Here is a 20375-nt window from a genome sequence, read left to right as displayed (position 1 = left end):
CAATTAGATAATCATTTAGCAATGCAAAAACCACACTCCTGGCTGTCACCTGGCTGTTTCATTCCCCATCACTGCAATGTTGAATGCAAATTGCTAGAGGGAACCAATTGCTCAATGGGATTGTGCTGGGACAAAGAGTTTCAGGATTGCAGGCAAAGCACCTTCTTAAGTAATTACCTTTCAGGTTCTACACCCTCCCACTATACATATAATCGTGTTAGGGCATCTGTTTGCTACATTACACACATTTTGGAAGCTTCCCCAGTCTGTATCACTTTAACCCAGCTGGAATAATCATAGACATCAATATGGCAGTCCCTTCTTTGTGTTTGCTTCATAATAATAAAGTAACTTACAAAAATATATATATATACAGGAAGCTGCCCTATACTGAGTCAGACCATGGTCCGTCTAGTTCAATACTGCCTACACTGACTGGCAGTGGCTCTCCAAGGTTTTAAGAGGAACCTTTCCCAGTACTATCTGGAGATCCCAGGCACTGAACCTGGGACCTTCTGCATGCAAAGTAGATACTCTGCCACTGAACTATGGCCTCATCTACAGTGTTGTTGATTTAAAGGATGTGTAGTTCTAAACAAGTGCATTTAGGATTGCAGCTTTAGCGGCTAACTAGTTACGTGAGAATTAGAGGCCTGATACTCATTTTTTGTTTTAGGAAAACAGCTTTGTAGGGGGTGATTGAGAATTGAGAAGCAGCGGAGGGGGGCGGTCACAAGGCTTTCCCCACCTGCCATTTCCCTCCTCTACATGCCTTGCCCCAAGCAGCCTCCCCCATGTGGGATTTAAACTGTGCTTTTAAAAAAACTTTTTGAAAAGGGTTACTTTCATAACAATAGCTCTTTCCAGACAAGCTGCTTCCTCCTATTTTTCAGTGATTTCCCACTCCTTCTGTTGTGTACTCTCTTGTTCAGTCTTTAACAAACAGCTCCAGAATTGTAAATTATATTAAGGTCTTTAATAAGTTACATTTAACTTAACATATTGATGAAACTTTTTTGATTCCTACCAATCACTGAAGCTCTTCTCACAATCAGTGAGAAGAGCTTCTTCCAGGTCTGCGGGGAGAGCGGGCTTATCCCGCTCTTCTCGCAGATGATCCAAAGGCACCCCTGGGTGGCCGGATCAGCTGCCCACACGACTGCTGGATCCATCATGGAGCCAGTGGGGATCGGGGGCTGCATGGCCCTGGAAGTTCCAGGATGCTCTGTGCGAGTGTATGGGGCATCCTGGAGAGACCCCCAAGCCCGGGTGGCTGCATGCAGCCTCCCAGTCAGGGGTCTACTCATGTGTTGCCGCATGCCGCGGCAACACACGAGCAAAATGATGAGGTTAACGGAGCGCTCACTCCATTAACCTCATTTAAGGGGAGGGGTATTTATGGCGGCTAGCTTCCGGGAGCTGCGCGGCTCTTGTTGCTGCACACGATCACCCAAAAGCAGGCTAGGCTCCCTTAGCCCACTTTTGGGCAATCATAAGAATAGCCTCATTGTCTCTGAGGCTCTGTTTAAGCTGCTACTTCCTATCTCACTACTTCCACCAGCAGTGCTCTTTGGACTGGATGTCTGGGACGAAGTCCAGCCCTCAGCACCAGGTGGGGGCCTCCAAATGTCTGGGGGGAGGGGCCTCCCCATCAGCCCCTGCCCTGCCCCCACCCTACCCCGCCCCTCCACCATGATGATTTTTCCCATTTTTGACACCATATACACTGCTGGGGGGGAGGAGTCGTGGGCCCCTTCCCCCATGACAGTGGCAGTGGCTGGTGGGCCTGTCTGGGCCTGAGCACAGGTGAGCTGCTCCCGCACACCTGCACAGTGCGAGTCTCGAGTGTTGCAAGTCCATGACATCACAGGCTCACAACACTCAAGACATGCACGGCACAGATGCACAGAAGCATCTTGCCTGTGTTCAGGCCCAGACAGGCCCACCACCTGCCTCCACCATGGGAGAGGCCCGTTCAGTTCTCACCCTCACCCCCTGGGCATGCACGTGGTGGCAAAAATGGGAAATATTGTTGCGGCAGCAGGGGGCACAGTGGGGGACTGCTGGAGAGGTCCACCAGGACAGCTGGAGGCCCCCAGGGGCGGGCAACCAGTTTATGCACACCACACAAAATGCTGTTTCTCTCCCACCACCACCACCACCTTCCCTAAAGTGGGGGTGGGATTTGCAGGGGAGCCTTCCAAGTTGGATCCCTCTGAAGCCCTTTAAATGCCTAGGTGTACCACTGGCTGCCACTTCCTGTTTCCATAGACTACTGCAGGAAATTCTTTAAGCAGCTAAACTATACCTCCTAATGTCCCTTATGCCCTACCCCATTCCTGATGGTCTCCTGACTGGTTTGGGGAAGTTACAAAGGGCTGTTGTGGGGAAGAGGAAACATGGGATACTTAGGATCCAACTCATAGTAATAAATGCAGTTGGCTGTAATCCTGAAATTACAGTAAATTGCATGTAAGTCTGTTCCACCACAATTCCCTTCAGATATTTTTCTAATTGCACTTCAGAAAGAAGAAATATGAAATGTTGAACAGATTAAGACAACAGCAGTTCAAAGACTTAGAACTGAGACTTCCCTAGTTCAAATTTCGCCTTTGCCAGGTACTGAAGGCCAAGCCACTCCCTCCCTGCCTTAGCCAAGCCACTTCCTCTCAGCCTCAGATTCCCAGCTGCATTGTGGGGATAATAATACTTACCATAAAGGGATCTTGTGCAGATGACAAGATAATACATGTGAAGTACTTTGTGCATGCAAAATGTGCTATGCAAATGTATATCATCATCATCAATCATCATCATCATCATATAAATGAGGGTTCCTATTTCATATATTTACAAGATTCAAATTAAAGGTTTATAATATTGTATCTGTGAATCTCACTGTTTGGAGAGAGAAAAAACATTATAATGGTTATGGGAAAGAATTGTATTGGGAAAGGAATGCTCCCTGATCTCCCAGTTAACCCCATCCCAGGGGTGGAGCAACCATTGGGCAAATGGGTTCAAAGAACCCAGGCCGCCGCCAATCAAGGGCCACATCTCACGGCCCCAACACGCCCCCCCCCCCCCGGGTCTAGCATAAGACATGAAGGCGTTATTTCACTTCCAAACAGGGCCGTGCAGCCCCGTTTGGGAACAAAATCTCCCTCCCAAACAGAGCCCAAAAATCCCTCCCAAAATCTTCCTCCCAAATGGAGCCGTGTGGCCCCTGTTTGGGAGGGAGATTGGCCCATGCTACATTGGCAGCATGGCCAGAATGGCTCTCCCTGCCTTTAAAGGGAGCGAGTTGGGCAAAGATCCCTGCTTTTAAAGACAGGGAGAGTCGCTCCGGCCAGCACTTCCCAATGCAGCATGGGCTGATCTGCCGTCCAAATGGGGCCACATGGCCCCATTTGGGAGGGTGACCACGCCCCCCGCATCTGACATCTGATGTGGTGGCATGGCTAGCCAGGCCCCTGCATCTGATGTCAGATGTGGAGGCGGAGCCAGTGGCTGTGGTGGCGGCCAAACACAAGCCACCACCAGCCTCGCTCTGCAGCTGCCCAGTCCAGTTGCTTTTTGCCCTGTGAGCAGGACTTTTGTAAACCACCTTGGGGTTGTCTTTTAACGAAAGGCGGTATATAAATGCAACAATAAACAAATAAATAAACAAATAAATAAAATAAAATAAAATAGACACATACCCACATGCTACCTGAAAAACGTCGCACCACAAGGTAAATAGCAACTTTAGCAAGTGGGGTTTTAATTTAAAGCATACAAGAGCAAAAGATGAACATCTTCCCCTCAGTATCATGGTCCTGATCCTATCTGAGTCCCTGGCAGCTAAATTAGTTTGGTGGGTTTTTTTAGTGCAGAAAATCCTCTAGTTTGGCCTTTAGAGGACTTTCTACATGCAACTAATGAAAAAGATGACAGAAATAAATGGAAAATTCCCAGACTGTCAGTTTGGGACAATTGTACAGGAAATTCACAGATGAATGTCAGTTTCAGTTATTGAAGAAGCTGCTGTTTCAGTGAATGGATGGGCAACATCCAGTCAGATTTTGGATTCTCTTGGAAATAATCCAAGCTACTTCTCAAAACCCACACCCAGCAAAAAACAACATGCAAGTAGTTTGGATTATTGTGGGCGGGCGGGTCCAAATTTAATTCTGTTCGTTTTCAAAATGTTTGAATTCTGGTCCAAAGGTTAAACAGTTTCAGCTGGCATGCCAGGGAAGAACAAATGTTTGGCTGATGCTTTTTGTCTTCCTTATCTGGTGCTTGTTGTCAGTTAGAAATATAAAACTATGGCTACGAGATTAGCTTCAACACAAAATAAGAAGTTAGGGAAATATTTTTCCAAATCTAACTAGATCCATCTTGACATGTAAATTAATGGATAATATCTGAAACATGTTCAAGTTATAAAGAAGCCTACTGATTTGGCAGTGCTCGGGTTTTTTTAGACATGAAAGAAGATAGATTGGAAATATCTCCATCACACTTTTTAATTCTGGTAATCTTTTTGTAAAGTAGATTAAATTCTCCATGTCCTCAGGCAAGATTAATGGCAACAGGTTCTATAGCAGGTATAAATTGTTGTTTCTTTATCAAATAAATGACTGTATATTTAACATCCAAAGGCTGCCCTTTATTGGCTTTATTATTCACAATGGCTGATGTCCAAATGGCATCATGATGTCTGAGGGCTATAGGCCACCTCAAGCCTAAGAGGCAAGATGCCACTGGATATCAGTTACAGGGGAGCAACAGGAAGAGAGTGGGCATGCCCTCTTCTTAAAGGCATCCGGTGGGCCACTATGTGGAACAGGATGCTGGACTAGATAGGCCTTGGGTCTGATCCAGCAAGGCTCAACCCTTCCTAAAATATGTCCCTGGGAGTTGTGCATCCCCAAATTGCTCCTCTGGATGTGAGCCATTAATTTTAGAATATAGGTTAGGCTGCTCATGTGCAGCATCAAATTGGGGCAGATCCTGGCACTGGGGCCACTCCTAGCCCTACTTTTAACCCCAGCCTTTAGTAACGTGATGTAACGTAAAGTAACGTGATATAATGTGGGGCTCCAAAATTATACAGCAGGTTAAAATTGTGAGAGTTCAATGGCTCACATTTTGTGCAGCTTAACGTGGGTGTTGCCCATCCACCCATACTGCTGAGGGCTCACCTTGTATCCACCCACATATCAGTGACGTATTTTCAATTTAACTACTGCTTCTGGAGTATGCAGGCAGGCACTTATTGAAGTATTGTCTTTTGGGGTTTATTGGTCACCTCTCCCCCCACCCAGGAAAACATGATGGGGAGTTAGGTTCCTAAATGCCCAGGTGGGAAACCTCCCTTTGTTCCCCCAAAGGTGCCTTAAGCTGGGGTGCAGGGAGAAGCGTGCCTGAAAGCTGGGGTGCTACTGGGTGGGGCTGGGTAGCTGCTGGTGGAGGATCTGGTGCCTCTGCTTCATCCTCTGAGTCTGAGGACAAGGGTAGGGGAGTGTTGAGAGGGTCTGCAGGTGTGGTGGACACTGGTGCTGGAGGTGGAGGACCCTAGAAACCTCCGCCCTCCTCCTCCTCCTGGTCTTGTGGTAGCAAGCATGACTTGTCCCCTTAGTTGAGCAGGGTGTTTGCATATGACTGGGAGACTAGAAGTATGAGCACTGCAAGATATTCCCCTCAGGGGATGGAGCAGCTCTGGGAAGAGCAGAAGGTTCCAAGTTCCCTCCTGGGCTTCTCCAAGATAGGGCTGAGAGAGATTCCTGCCTGCAACCTTGGAGAAGCCGCTGCCAGTCTGTGAAGACAATACTGAGCTAGATAGACCAATGGTCTGACTCAGTATGTGGCAGATTCCTATGTCCCTATGTTCCTCCTCCAACACCTCCTCGTCCTCTGAGTCTGACCCTGGCTGCTGGGGGGCAGGTTCAGGACTAATGACTTCCTCCTCCACTGACTCTGACCAAGGTAGCAAGGGGTAAGACTTGGGGTTCATGACAGCCAGCGGGTGGGGTGGGGGAGCATGGAGCTCCTACCCAGGAAAGGTGCTTGGCTGAAGGTCAGAAACCATGGAGGCCTTGTCTACCTCTCCTTGGTCCCCCAAACATCAAGCCCAGGGGCCAGGAGCTGGAACATAGGAAGCTGCCATATACCGAGTCAGACCATTAGTCCATCTAACTCAGTATTGTTTACACAAACTGGTGGCAGCTTCTCCAAGGTTGCAGGCAGGAGTCTCTCTCAGCCTTATCTTGGAGATGCCAGGGAGAGAACTTGGAGCCTTCTGCATGCAAGCGCTCTGCCCAGAGCAGCCCCATCCTCTGAAGGGAGTATCTTACAGTGCTCATAATGTAGTCTACCATTCATATGCAACCAGGGTGGGCCCTGCTTAGCAAAGGGGACGAGTCATGCTTTCTACTGCAAAACCAGTTCTCCTCTCATGAGGTGTGCAAGTTGGCTTGGCAAAGGGAAGAACCATGGAACTCCTACCCAGAAAATGGGCCTGGCTGCCAGGGGCAGAGAATCTGGATGCCAGGTCAACCTCCCCCTGATTTCCCTTCCCAAGCAGGGAGTGGTGAATTAAGCCCAAGAAGGCAGTTGGGTGGGGGAGTGGGAAATTAAGCACAGGAAGATGGTTAGGGAGGGTGGTGCCAGAAAAAAGAACCACATTCTATCCACATTGCCTGAAAAGAGCAGGAAGGCTAGGTCTACTGGCCAGGTGGAGGCCAGGTCTACCCATGGCAGCTGGCCAGGGGTAGACCTGGCCTCCAGTGTGGACTTGAGCATAAAGGCCAGGTCTACCAGCCAGGTAGAAGCCTGGCCATAGTCCTGAGACTAACTTAGGGCTGCTCAACTTTGGCCCTCCTGCAGATGTTGGCCAACAATTCCCATAATCCCTGGCTATTGGCCACAGTGGCTGGGATCATGGAAGCTGTAGTCCAAAAACAGTTGGGAGGCCTAAGCTGAGCAGGTTTGCTCTAAATCCTCATTTAACTCTCTTTAAGTTCCTTAATTTGCTCTTTGAAAGTACTATTTTTGGTGGCAAGTAAATCTCTAAACAATTCTGTTTCTCACAATTAAGCTTGGCATTGGCCCCTTTACCAAGAGAGCCATTGCCTTCGCTAATTCAACACTTAAAACCTTCTCACATTCCAAGCAAACATACACCAAGCTAGACTCAGACAATAACTTTCTCCTTTCAGTCCACAAGACAGTCTCCTTACTGACCATAATGCCAAATTTAGTCCAGTCACTATGACTACCAATGCAACTAGTAAACCAAAAAGACCAAACTCATTCTAGACAGACATTAGTGTGTGAAACACCCAAGCTTTAACATCAAAGCAACTTCCTTGTAGAAGCCACAGGAACCGCCTGTGGCTTCCATCTCCTCTCTGGAGACAGCAGACCACACACCATAGAAACTAGAAACCATACTCATGAAGGTTTCAACTGTGACCATGTATCTTGCAAACATGGCTAGCAGGTCAATCTTGAGCCAAGTGGAAAGGGCCATAAGGGAGCTTCCACAGATCTGCACATAGACAAGGCATGAGTCCGGGATACTGGTTCTGGTTCTGCCATGCACTCAGGTGTATTAAACCTCAAGAGGTGGTCAATGGATAGGGAGTCCAATTAGGGGCACACTTGTTCATATCTGTGCAGCAGTAGGGTTGGCTTTCCTGGTACTATGCAACAAACAAGAAATTCTCTGCCGCCTCCGCAACTTATGCAGCAAGGAGATTAAGTCCCAAGTGAGAGTTTTCCTCCTCCCAAACTGTGAGGCTCAGTTTACCAAACTACTGGGGCATAGCATGTGCTGGTCTAATGGCTTTGCAAACACAGCATGTATTTGGAGGCTGTGCGTAGCACTTCTCTAACGAAGTCTGCAAACTAGGGCTCTAATGGTGAGGGGAACAACCCTTGCCAATACACATACAAATTTTAAAGCAACTTAGGGACAGTGCAAAAGTTTTAAGGGACAGCTCATCTAGTTAAACTCTTTGAACCCAATAACCCAGAGTTCTATGCTAACTCCTCATTCTCCATCATGTGAGGCAGGAGGGTTAGTATCCCTCCAATAGGTGGGAGAGACAGAGAGAGAAATCAAGAAGGAAAAATCAGACTTTCCCAGACCAAGGTTTGTCTTGCCAATTTTTGGATCTTGGAATGTTTTAACAAGTGTGCCTCCCGGTCCTCGAGCCAGCCATTAACACTTCTGTTAAAGAGAGAGATGAACCTACTACCTCTTATCTTATTCCTTCCTGTGAAGGTGATAAGCTTGAGCTGATCCAATGTGCCAACACAGAGGGGAACATTTGGCTATTTTTTTTTAGAAGAATAGTGCTCAATTAACTCTACTTCAGGTTCCTCACTTGGGTTGCAATCAGAGAGGAGAGCAGAGGAATAGTCCTCTTATAGTGATGAATTAAATTTGACCTGGAGCCACCTTTCCCGTGCTACTTGCCAAGTAGGGTTGCCAACACTGTGTTGGCAGAAATCGGGGGCGGGGACATGGCCACCTGGGGCGGGGATTTTTGAGCATTTAAAGCTGCCGTTGAGCAGTGGTGGAGCGATAGCTCCCAAACTGTGAAGGAAATGGCTGCAAAGGCCAGGGCTGGCCTGGATGGGTGGCGTGCTGGTGAGCTGCTGCTGGAAGCAAGCCTGGATTCTCAGAGAGCACTCACCGCTGCAGCCGTGAGTGCTCCTTCTTCCAGTCATACTAAGTATGTCTGGAAGAGCCAGGAGGGAGGGCGAAAAGCTCCCTTCCTCGGCCCTGTCTGCCTCCAAATGAGGCAGACAGGCCGATTTCAGGCTTCTGCACGCACAGAAGGTTTAGACCTGTCTGGTTGGAAAACACCCCTAGGAGACAATGGATGCTGGTACAGGATGCATTCAAGTGCCACAGAATGCCATCCATAAAATCAAAACTATACTAACCTCGAAATAATCCCGGCGGGGATGACAAGCCAGTTGCAGGTCATGGATGTGAGCTGCAATCAGCCCTTCAAGCAGCTATTGTGGAAGAAATGCGTGGAGTGGATGTACGTTGGGCCAAGGGCACTCACCCCATCAGGCTGTCAGTAATGTTCTGTTATTGTCTGGTGGATCAAAGAGGCGTGAGAGGCAATAGATCTTGCCATTATATGGCAGGGGTTCAAGAAATGCCGCCTAACGAATGGGATGGGAGAGAGATTCTGAAGAAGGTAGCCTTTAGGCAATGTTTGAACCCACTGATTCAAAGATGTAATTTGAAGGTTTTGCCAAAGATGACGGAAATGGGAATCCCAGTGAGTCATCCAACAATGAAGCCCTCGCCTCACTGTCAGCTCTAAGCCCAGAGGCTGCCCCCTAGATCTCTGAAAACAATCAGGTTCATGATTAAATATGTTCATAACTGAAGTTCTTGATGTTACCTACTCTCTGGTTTCAACCACTACAAGCTTACTCCCTGTCACAGAAGTCATAGAAACATAGGCAGCTCCCTCATGTCCATGTAGTGCATCTGATTCATGTGGGCATTTTAGAATCGGGGGTGTGTGTGTGGTATTTGCGCTTTTGTGCAAAAGCACAAGACCGCTGTCACTGTGCTAGGAACCTGCAGCACTGCAATGGATCCAAAGTAAGGCTGTAGCCAGTGCAGGCGGATGGGCACCAACCACGTTATGTGGTGCAACAGGTGGGTCATTTTAAACTGAATTCAAGAATGGCCCACTTATAGGGGTGTGTGAGCCGGCCCGATTCGAACCACGGTTCGAATCAAACCAGCCCAGTTCAGCCAGTCTGAGGTTGAACTGGACTGGCCCCCCAGTGGGGGATGGGTGCCAGGTTAAAACCAGACTGGCCTTATTTCTAAGAAACAATTTGTGGGCTGGTATGGGGGTACTTGAGGATTCCCCTATACAAGTAAAAGGGGCATTCCCTAATCCCTATTCCTAAAGGCATGGGGGGAGTGAGCAAAAGGGTCCTTATTAACTTCAATTTTCAGGCAGCAACAGCAGACAGTCTCCAAAGACATTGGAGGCTACGGGGGACAGCAGTGGGTGCTCCTCCAAGCCCCCCTCCAGCCTCTCAAATGACCATCTGAGTCAGCTGTGGCCCGATTCAGGCCTCTGCAGCATACACGGAGACCATTTGCATCACCACACAAATGACAGCCAGCCTGGACTGGTCATTTGGGAGACCCACTGCTGTCCCCCAACACCTTCAATATCTTTGGAGACTTGCCACCACCTGAAAATTGAAGGTAATAAGGAATCTTTTGTTTTCCCCTGCCCATTGTGGCCTTTAGGATTAGGGATTAGAGAATGCCCCCTTTGCAAGTATCCCTGAACCAGTTTGTGAACTGGTTCGGCCCAGTTCAATGGCTGAACTGGGCCAGACCCAGTTCGGTTGAGCCCAAAGCCAGGGTGGTTCATCTCCAGTATGGATTCGAAATGAACTGGCAGCATTCTTACCCACTTAGTTAATGTGGCCTATATTGAATTTGTAACCATCTTTAACATTTGTGATAACATCACACAAGGTAAATATCAAATGATTTGCTTTAGCAAATGCACTTCTGAGAATATTATATCTCTTCCTAGCTTTTCAGCCAGGACAAGTTCCCAAAGCAAAATTTAAATACTAATACTGGTAAAATGCAATAATTTAAGCAGAGATGGTTATGAGAGTCTAGCTCCAGATGGATTCAAGAGCTGACTGATGTTAAAGAGGAATACTTATTCATGAGTACAGACCAATTATTCTCTTCTGTGTAATCTCTGGAACACAGATTTCTCTAGTTTCATTTCCACAGTGACCATACATAGAAAAACCCAATTTCCTTGCAACAGACCTGTACACGGTGTAAATTAAGTGGGTGGGGATTGTTTGGGCTTTTGAAATCCCATAGGGGTGGAGCTCTGACTCAATTTATATTACCTGCTGAACATCTTTCACAATTTCATAATCTTTTGTTTTCCCCTGCCCATTGTGGCCTTTAGGATTAGGGATTAGAGAATGCCCCCTTTGCAAGTATCCCTGAACCAGTTTGTGAACTGGTTCGGCCCAGTTCAATGGCTGAACTGGGCCAGACCCAGTTCGGTTGAGCCCAAAGCCAGGGTGGTTCATCTCCAGTATGGATTTGAAATGAACTGGCAGCATTCTTACCCACTTAGTTAATGTGGCCTATATTGAATTTGTAACCATCTTTAACATTTGTGATAACATCACACAAGGTAAATATCAAATGATTTGCTTTAGCAAATGCACTTCTGAGAATATTATATCTCTTCCTAGCTTTTCAGCCAGGACAAGTTCCCAAAGCAAAATTTAAATACTAATACTGGTAAAATGCAATAATTTAAGCAGAGATGGTTATGAGAGTCTAGCTCCAGATGGATTCAAGAGCTGACTGATGTTAAAGAGGAATACTTATTCATGAGTACAGACCAATTATTCTCTTCTGTGTAATCTCTGGAACACAGATTTCTCTAGTTTCATTTCCACAGTGACCATACATAGAAAAACCCAATTTCCTTGCAACAGACCTGTACACGGTGTAAATTAAGTGGGTGGGGATTGTTTGGGCTTTTGAAATCCCATAGGGGTGGAGCTCTGACTCAATTTATATTACCTGCTGAACATCTTTCACAATTTCATAATCAGTGTAGATAGGTTTTACGAGCTGCTGCCACGTTCTGGTTCTTGTAGTAGCACATGACTGGAATTCACTGGAGTCCGCAATGGAATCACCTACTTTTTTCCTTCAGGTAAGCAGCATATAACTGAACAGTTGCTTTGGGGGTTCTAATTGTACTGCACTTCTTGGAATGCATGCTGTTTCCTTCTTTTCTTTAGGTAGATAAGCCTCTAAGGAAACTGGATTGCTGATCTTGAGAGATCAAAAGTCCTATTTAGGCATTATGTTATATAAGTGTACAGAAGTACCTGTTAAGGAAGCCATAAGAAGACTTCCTTCCAAAATTGGAAGGCCTGTCCAAATGAAGAGAACAGAAAGGAACACAAACTCTGGCAAAAGAAATGCAAGGCAACAATAAGGGAGGCAAAAAAAGAGTTTGAGGAACATTAAGCTAAAAGCATCAAGGGGAATAACAAAAACTTCTTTAAATACGTCAGAAGCAGGACACCTGCCAGGGAGGCGGTTGGACCATTAGACAATGAAGGAGTGAAAGGGATTATTAAGGAAGATATGGAAGTTGCAGAGAAGCTAAATGAGTTCTTTGTATCCATCTTCACGGCAGAGGATACTGAGCATATACTTGTACTTGAACCAGGCTTTTCGGGGATGGAGGCTAAAGAAATGAGTCAGATAGAAGTGATGAGAGATGATGTTCTAAACTGTCTGGAAAAACTGAAAACTTATCAAGAGTCCTCAAAACTCAAATGTGAAATTGCCGACCTCCTTGCTAAACTATATAACTTATCCCTGCAATTGGGCTCTGTACCGGAGGACTGGAGAGTAGCAAATGTAACACCGATTTTTTAAAAGGGATCCAAGGGTGATCCAGGAAATTACAGGTCGGTTACCTTAACATCCATTCCAGGCAAATTGATGCAAAGCATCCTCAAGGATAAAATTGTAAAGCACATAGAAGAACAGGCCTTGCTGGGAATGAATCTGGGCACCCCTCAAACACATGGTACAGATGGAAGTTTACTGCTGAATTTGTGTTCAGTGTGATGTGTGCATAAAAGTACCTGTGTACACTGTACACTCATTGTACAAATGTCTGAAAAGGGCTTATGAAGCCACTGCTTCTACTCACACATGCTGCTCAGTTCCCTTGTTCCAAGGCTCAGCCTTTCTGTAAATTGCCTCAATTCCTTCCTTGCTTCCCCAGTACTCAGGCAATGGACCAGGAAGGCTGTCTGGTGCGAACAGGTGGAACTTGTCAAGCCATGTGAGAAGGGAAAACAGCTTTTACAACAATGAAATACAAATGAAATGCCCTTTAAAAGAAAACATGTGAGATGCTGTGAATAAAACAAGCACTTGTTTTATAGCTGCTACACACACACATGGAAATCTTAGGTAGATTTAACAAAGGTTTATTCAGCAAGAACTCCATTTTCTCCCTCTCCTTTCTATCCCTTTTCCTTTTTTTGACTCCTTCCACACACACTCTACTAGATCCCCCTTGGGACAAATGTCCAAACAAACAAACTGAAAAAGACAACTGGGTAGGAAACAACAGCACTTTAAACGGTCCTTTATTGAAAATGATCCTACATTAAAAATGAGGTGAGGCTGCATAGGTACTGCTGCTGTTCTAGCTGCCGTAGAGATCAGGAAGTTGCCGTAGAGATCAGGAAGTTGCCATAGGGATCAGGTCCTTCACTGAAAATGAGGTGAGGCTACATAGGTATTACCTCTGTTCTAGTTGCCATAGGGATCAGGAAGTGCAGAAGGTTTGGTAACAGCAAGCAGAAAAGCCATAGTACATAGAATCGGGGCCTTTGAGCTGCGATCAAAATTACACAGAAATATGCTTCAGTGATGAACAAAAAAAGTACTTTGGAGAGGGCTGCCTGAGACCAACTATCATCTGGCTCCTCCCTCTTAGATTCAGCAGCAGCCATTCTACCAGGTTGCAGCAAAGAGAGAAGTCAGAGAGCTAGGTCCCTCCACTGGTCTGCCTAAGACTAACTGTTGTCTTCAAGGATGTCTCCACCTGTAGCCATTCCAATTGAGGAATGGAGCCAGCCACCCTCCATCAGACGTTGATGGAAGTTTTTGTGTTTTTATTGCTCTTCTTTAAACTAATATTATAACCCACTTTGGGAGCTTCAGTTGGAAAGTGGGATAAAAATCTAAATAAATAAATTAAATAAATAGTTGGGTGGGGGCATCTTTGGGGATGTGTCTGTTTGCTCATTTTCTAATGGCTGATATTGTTTTTTATCAGCCCAAATTTTGGTACCATCATGCTGCAGAAACACTCATCTGAACCACATGCAATCTGTAACTCAACACACATTCCTCAGTGGGGGGATTATGGAAATACAAGTCAATTTTAAAATGTATTGGGAAGAATGACAATATATTTTTCAGGACTGCAGTTGCTCTTCTCCACCCCACCAACAGGTTCCAAACAGCAAAACAAATCTATTGGGAGCCCTAGATGCACCATGGTTGCACCTGCATGATGTTCATCAGGATGCTGAATGTGAGGTACTGTATCTGGAGAAGAATATTAACAAAAGTGATTTAATTAAGGGTTTGTCTTTGTTTTCAGGATGAGGCATATCAAGTGTTTGATCACACACATGGCAATCTCTCTAGATACTTATTTAGCAGCTGGCATAATTTCACTGGTGGCATGTCATCAGCATAAATAATAACTTTATCATTTTACCAGCATTAATTATGTTGTTGCACAGAGAGTGTATATTTGACTGCTGAAGGCGTGGAAGTCTGTTTACATGCACATTTTGCCCTTTCAGGATCAGGACTAATGCATTTATCCTTATATTTTCACAAACACACACACACACACACACACACAGATTACAGCAAAAGTAGATGAACATCTCTTAGCTTCAAATATTGTTAAAGGCCTATTGAGTTTTAGTGCTCCTGCCTATATTAAAGTGGAGATTAAGGGCCTTTTCTGCCTTGACCCTATTAATGACATGATGAAGAAATTTACTCTGAGTAGTCCTGTTGAAATTAAAAGGACAAGTTAGGAACAAGACAGATGGATATAATCAGGGTTGATTCATAGATTATAGTCTTCAGGTGGAAGTTATTGGAGACCTCCACATGATTATGTAGTAGATGGAGATACATGGAGATACACACTAGAGATGTGCGGTTTGGTTCGGATTCGGCGGTTCGTTCCCGGACCGAATCGGGCCCTTTTGGGACCGATCCGGACCGATTCCGGGCCGGTTCGGGAGTGCCAGAGGCTTCAATGGAGTGTCCTGAGTGTCTCTGTGAAGTTAGAAGTGTGTCCTCCATTTTGTGGCTCATTCCTGAAATTTTTGCTCCTGGCATCCATTTTGTGATGCTATTTTCAGGCATTGTATTGGCTGCACTATTGATCCTTTGATTGGCCAGAATGAGTCCTTTGGTCTGGTAGGCTGCTTGGCTGTTGCACTGTTGAGAGCTGGCACCCTGTTGGCAGTGGGGGGGGGGTGCAAAGGTGGGGGCTTCCAAAGGAGGGAATTTCAAACCTATATAAACCCAAGCCTCTTGCCTAGAAACTTCTCTTGGCTGCAGTTGTGGGATCATCTCTGAGACCTTGCTCTTTTGCTGCTGGTGTCTGCTGTGAGTCCCTGACTGTGTGTCATATTAGTGTGTGTCTGTCTCTCTGCTCTCTCTGTGTGTTGTTGTGTGCCACCTTTTGTCCATCTGCCCTCTGTGTCTGTCTCATCTGTCCAAAGTTACCTCTTTACTTTTCCCTTAACTTTTCCCAACTTTTCCTGTTGTGTTTTCTTCTGTTCTCTTCTCCCTTTACCCTTTCTCTCTCTCCCTCACTCATTCCTCCCAAAGTTTTGGCTTGCCCTCCCCACCCCCACCCCCACCCCCACCCATCTTCTCTGCATTGCTTTGCTGTTTTTGTGCCTTCTTGCCTGACTTTTGTTCCACTTTTTGACTTTCATTCAATTTGATTGTTTATTGCTTCTGTGTAAATTTATATATTTGCTGCTTTTGGTTTTTAATTAATAACTTGTGCCATTGTTATTGCTGGCTGCTTGAGTTCTGTTTCTGAGGATTTAGTTTATATTATTGCTGCAATTGATTCCTTGGGTTCTGATTTTGATTGTTAATTTGTTCCCCTCTGGCCCTCTGCTCCTAGCTTCCCTCCTTCCTCCCTCCCACCCAGATAAGATTGTTTCCCTCCTCCCTGGTGCTGCTGCCTGTTGAGTCTTGCATTCCTTTGGATTTTGTTGTGGAATTAGGTTCTTCTGGTTTTGGTTTTGCTCGCTGTGTGTGTCCCACCCACTCCCCAGTCCCTCCCTGGTAGTTGTCCCCCACCCCCGAGACTTTCTGACTGCCTTTTTCCAAGGTTTCCTTTTTTTACTTTGCATATAGATTGTTTTGATTCAAATTTTTGATTGTTCCCCTCTGTGTGTGGTCCTGCTCCTAGCTTCCCTCCTCCCTCCCCTCCAGAAACCCACTCCCCCCACCACCGCCACCTCCTCCACTCCTGCCCTGCCCCCTCCCACCCAGACTGAGTGTGCTGCTGCCTGTTGAGTCCTGTCTTCCTTTGGATTTTGTTGTGAGATTAGCTTCTTCTTTTGGTTCTGGTTTTGCTGTGTGTATATCCCACTCCCTGTCCCTTCCTCCCTGCTGGTTGTTGTTGGTTCCTCCCCCACCCCACCCCAGACTTTCTGCCCAGTTTGGTCCCAGGTTTTCTTTTTTGGACTTTTTTTCATTATTGATTGGTTTGGTTTCATTGATTGTTCTCCTCTGTGTGGTCCTCTGCTCCTAGCTTCCCTCCTCCCTCCCCTCCAGAAACCCACTCCCCCCACTGCCACCTCCTCCACTCCTGCCCTGCCCCCTCCCACTCAGTTTCTGCCCCCTTGACGCACACTAATCCCCCCCAAAACACACCCTGCCCTCTGGTCTCTCCCCTCTTGCCCCCCCCGACTCCCTGCTACATACCCCAGACCCCCTGAAACACCCCCCACCCCCGACTCCCTGCTACTTACCCCAGACCCCCCTGAAACACACCCCACCCCCCAAACACCCTCTGGTCTCTCCTCCTCTTGCCCCCCCGACTCCCTGCTACATACCCCAGACCCCCTGAAACACCCCCACCCCCCAAACACCCTCTGGTCTCTCCTCCTCTTGCCCCCCTGACTCCCTGCTACATACCCCAGACCCCCTGAAACACACCCCACACCCCAAACACCCTCTGGTCTCTCCTCTTGGGACCGCTGCTGCTGCTGTCCTCCCACACCCCAATCCCCCCCTGCTGCTACATTACAGCTCCTCCTCTCTTCTTCCCCTCTCTCTCTCTTTCTCTCTCCTCATCCTTCCCTTCACTTCTTCTTCCTCCCACAGCTGCAGCCACACAGTAGCCTACCTCCGACCTCACCTGGAGGTCCCCGCCATTGGGTTTTTTTCTTTTAAAAGTTTTTCATTTAATTTGTCTCTGCTTGGGGGTGAGTTGAGCGACACAAATAGTGTTGTCTGTCTCCTCACTTCTGCCCCTCCATCATTGACCTACCCCGGCTGCCTGTGCCTCGTGCGGCCGCCCTGTTGTGTCCCAGCCCAGGGGTGGCTGGCTGGCAGCGGCGTATCCATGAGCGGCAGGAGAAGGACCGGAAGAAGAGGGGTTAGTGCGTGTGCAATTGTGCACCTTTTGTTGCCCCCTTTCCCTGCCTAGTTGGCGGTTTTAAATAGGGACACACCTATTTTGAAATGCATTTGGGTGTGGGGAGGAGGGAGGGACCCTTGGAGAGGAGATGTACTGTTGTAACTTGTGTCTTTTTGCTCAATGAAGAAATTGCTGCTGTGTGCTGCGTTGCATTGCATGCGTCTTGCAGTTGGTCTTTGAACAGGTGCCTTCCAGAGTGTTTCCTGGCCTCTGGGTGGGGCAGAGTGGGGTCATGGGTTCCGATGCTGCCACTACATGCTGTGTGCCAATGCCATGCCAGAGAGTTTCCTGGCCTCTGGGTGGGGCAGAGTGGGGTCATGGGTTCCGATGCTGCCACTACATGCTGTGTGCCAATGCCATGCCAGAGAGTTTCCTGGCCTCTGGGTGGAGCAGAGTGGGGTCATGGGTTCCGATGCTGCCACTACATGCTGTGTGCCAATGCCATGCCAGAGAGTTTCCTGGCCTCTGGGTGGGGCAGAGTGGGGTCATGGGTTCTGCTCTGATGCTTGCTGCTACTACATGGCTGCTGTGCCAATACACATATATGATGATGATGTTCCATCCATGCTGCCATCAAGTGTTTGCTGCTGCTTGCTTGCCATGGTGGGCAGAGTCACAGTGTGGGTGGGTTCAACTTCTGTGCAGGTGCGACTGGGTTCTGGTTTTGGTTGTGTGCAATTTAAAGTCACTAAATAGGCTGCATTGAGGTTGATGCTCCCCCCATAGGAGCATTACTTGAAAACCACCCCCCAGAACCATACCACACTGTGTGTTTCAGTTCACTAAATAAGGGTTTCCTCCTTTGATCTGCAGGTGCCCAAGCTTTGACTGCATCCCTCCCTCCCCAGTAGGTGCTGTGCCCTTCCCCCATCCACTCTCCCCCCCCCAAAAAAAAACTTGCCACCCACACCACAACTACTCCACCCAACTGCCCGTGGTCCACCCTTTAATCCCCAATTTTTAAAAAAACCTCCCAGTCCCATCTCCCCAATTGGCTTGACTCACAAATTTTAAAAGGACACCCTCTCCCCCTCAATTCAATTGGCTTCCCCCCCATATCAAAAAGTCTTCCTCCCCCCCCAATTGGCTTAATTTTTCAAAAACAAACTCCCCCCCCCGCCAGCTCCAAATCAATTGGCTTTTTTTTTGGCCCCTCACAACCCCCTCCAAATTATTTTTTTGACCCTTTCTGGCCTTCCTCTTAAAGTCTTCCTCCTTGTATGTCTGAGCGCCATGTGGCGGGCAGGGCTCGCTCAAGGTTAGCAAACAGAGGTGGGAGAGGCCAGGTGCGGGGTGTGCCTGCGGCACGGAGAGAGAGAGGACGCGGGGAGCCCGAGGACACCCCGCTCCTCCCCATTGGGCAAATCTACGCCCCAGCTCCTCCATCTTTGGTGCGCAGGATCACTTTCCCCCTGCCTGCTGCCGGCAATCGCGGCAGAGGCAGAGGTGTTGTTAGGGCTGTGGCGGGTCCCTCCTCGGCGGCACCAGGTGCTGCTGAGGTACCGCCAGTTGTTGTGGTGGAGGAGACTGTGGAGGTGGAAGAGCAGGTAGAGGGTGGGGAGGATGTAGCCAGGTTCTCCCTCCCTCTGGGGCCCCTTCCACCTATCCTTTCCCCGCTCAGTGGGGCCCCCCCTCATGAAGCCCGACACTCTGGTGGGGAGCGGTCTGGCGATGTGGTGGAGGAGAGGCCTGCCTCTCCGATGCCAGTGGAGCCGGGCCCTTCCTCTGGTGTGGAGGGCGGAAGGGGCAGGTTGGGTGGCAGCAGTGGGCAGGCAGCGGCAGCGGCCCCCCCCCCCCCGGACTGCAGCCACCCAGAGAAAAATGGCCTAGGACGGCGCCCAGGGCGCAGGAGGCCAAGGGCAGTGGTGCATGGGTGCATTTTGAGGTCCCTCAAGATGCCCCATTCCATGCCCGCTGTGTACACTGCAGGATGCTTGTCAGCCGTGGAAGGGACCCTGCGCACCTGGGTACGGCGCCTATGTGGAGACACATAGAGCGTCACCACCCAGGTCTCAGGGGACAGGCTGGCAGCGCTAGTGCGCCTTGTGCATCTGCCACTAGGGCGGGCAGCGGCAGTGTGCCAGCCAGCAGGCAGGATACACTGCCTGTCCAGCGGTGGACACAGTCCTCGGGCAGCCAGCGTATTGTTCGCGTGGACCATCATCACCTCACCCGCCTCATAGGGGAGATTATTTCCACCAATGACCAGCCGTTTCAGGTGGTCGAGAACAACGGCTTCCGCCGGATTCTCCAATACCTGGTGCCCGAATACGTTGTCCCCTCAAGGACCACGTTCAGCCGGAAAGTGGTCCCCTCCCTGTACCGCCAGTGCAGGGAGCTCGTGTCAGCCGAGCTGCGTGCAGCTCCGGCGGGCACCAGCGTGCATTTCACGACTGATCTCTGGACCAGTTTCAGTGGGATGCACGCTGCTTTCCTGGCCCTCACTGCCCACTGGTGGGGACCGGAGAGTGAAGGGACCTCCTCGGGCGATGCTTCCAGGTCCGGCGCAGCTCCCGCTGCACTACGGCACAGGTGGGCTGTCCTGCACGTGGAGACGATGGACACGAGGCACACCGGGGAGGAGGTGGCGGCCGTACTCGACCGCCAGATAGAGGAGTGGATTGGCGGGTGTCCACACCTCTCCCGCGGTTTAATTGTCACCGACAATGGAGCCAACGTTACCGCTGCTGTCGAGACGTTCATGGACTGTGTGAACATACGGTGTATGGCACACACGCTCCATCTGACCGTCAGGGACGCCCTTGGCCTTAAGGAGCTGAAGGCGTCCCAGGAGAGGGGGGGGCCGCCCCGTCCCAGTTGCTGTTGTTGCCACGGCCATGCTTGTGGATAAGTCCCACAAGCTGGCCGCCCACTTCCACCGCAGCGAGAAGTCCAGGAGACTGCTTCGCCACAAGCAGGATGACCTTGGGCTTCCTCGCCATCTCATCCCTTCGGATGTTGAGACGTGGTGGAACTCCACCTTCCTCCTGTTCCAGCACCTGTTGGAGCAGGAGAGAGCCCTTGTCGCCCTGGCGAGGG

General features: G+C 48.6%; 1 protein-coding gene across 10 annotated transcripts in view; it reads left to right on the top strand.

The window, feature by feature from the left end:
- Positions 1–20375, top strand: part of LOC128340805 (cytosolic phospholipase A2 epsilon-like) — a 96883-nt gene that overhangs the window by 11107 nt on the left and 65401 nt on the right. For 2 of the 10 annotated variants that reach the window (XM_053286514.1, XM_053286519.1), the window contains exon 2: positions 14093–14179. The exons of 3 other annotated variants lie outside the window; for them this stretch is intronic. In XM_053286514.1, coding sequence (XP_053142489.1) covers positions 14093–14179 — 87 coding nt within the window. Of the gene's footprint in view, positions 1–11658; positions 11757–14092; positions 14180–15230; positions 15278–16915; positions 17295–20375 lie in introns of those variants that run through there. 5 more of the 10 variants (XR_008313988.1, XM_053286513.1, XM_053286515.1 and 2 more) reach the window with 5 other exon arrangements.

Source organism: Hemicordylus capensis, chromosome 1 (assembly GCF_027244095.1).
Source record: "Hemicordylus capensis ecotype Gifberg chromosome 1, rHemCap1.1.pri, whole genome shotgun sequence".
Lineage (NCBI taxonomy): Eukaryota > Metazoa > Chordata > Lepidosauria > Squamata > Cordylidae > Hemicordylus > Hemicordylus capensis.
The sequence above is the reverse complement of the archived record's forward strand: the minus strand, read 5'-3'. Positions and strand labels throughout refer to the sequence as shown.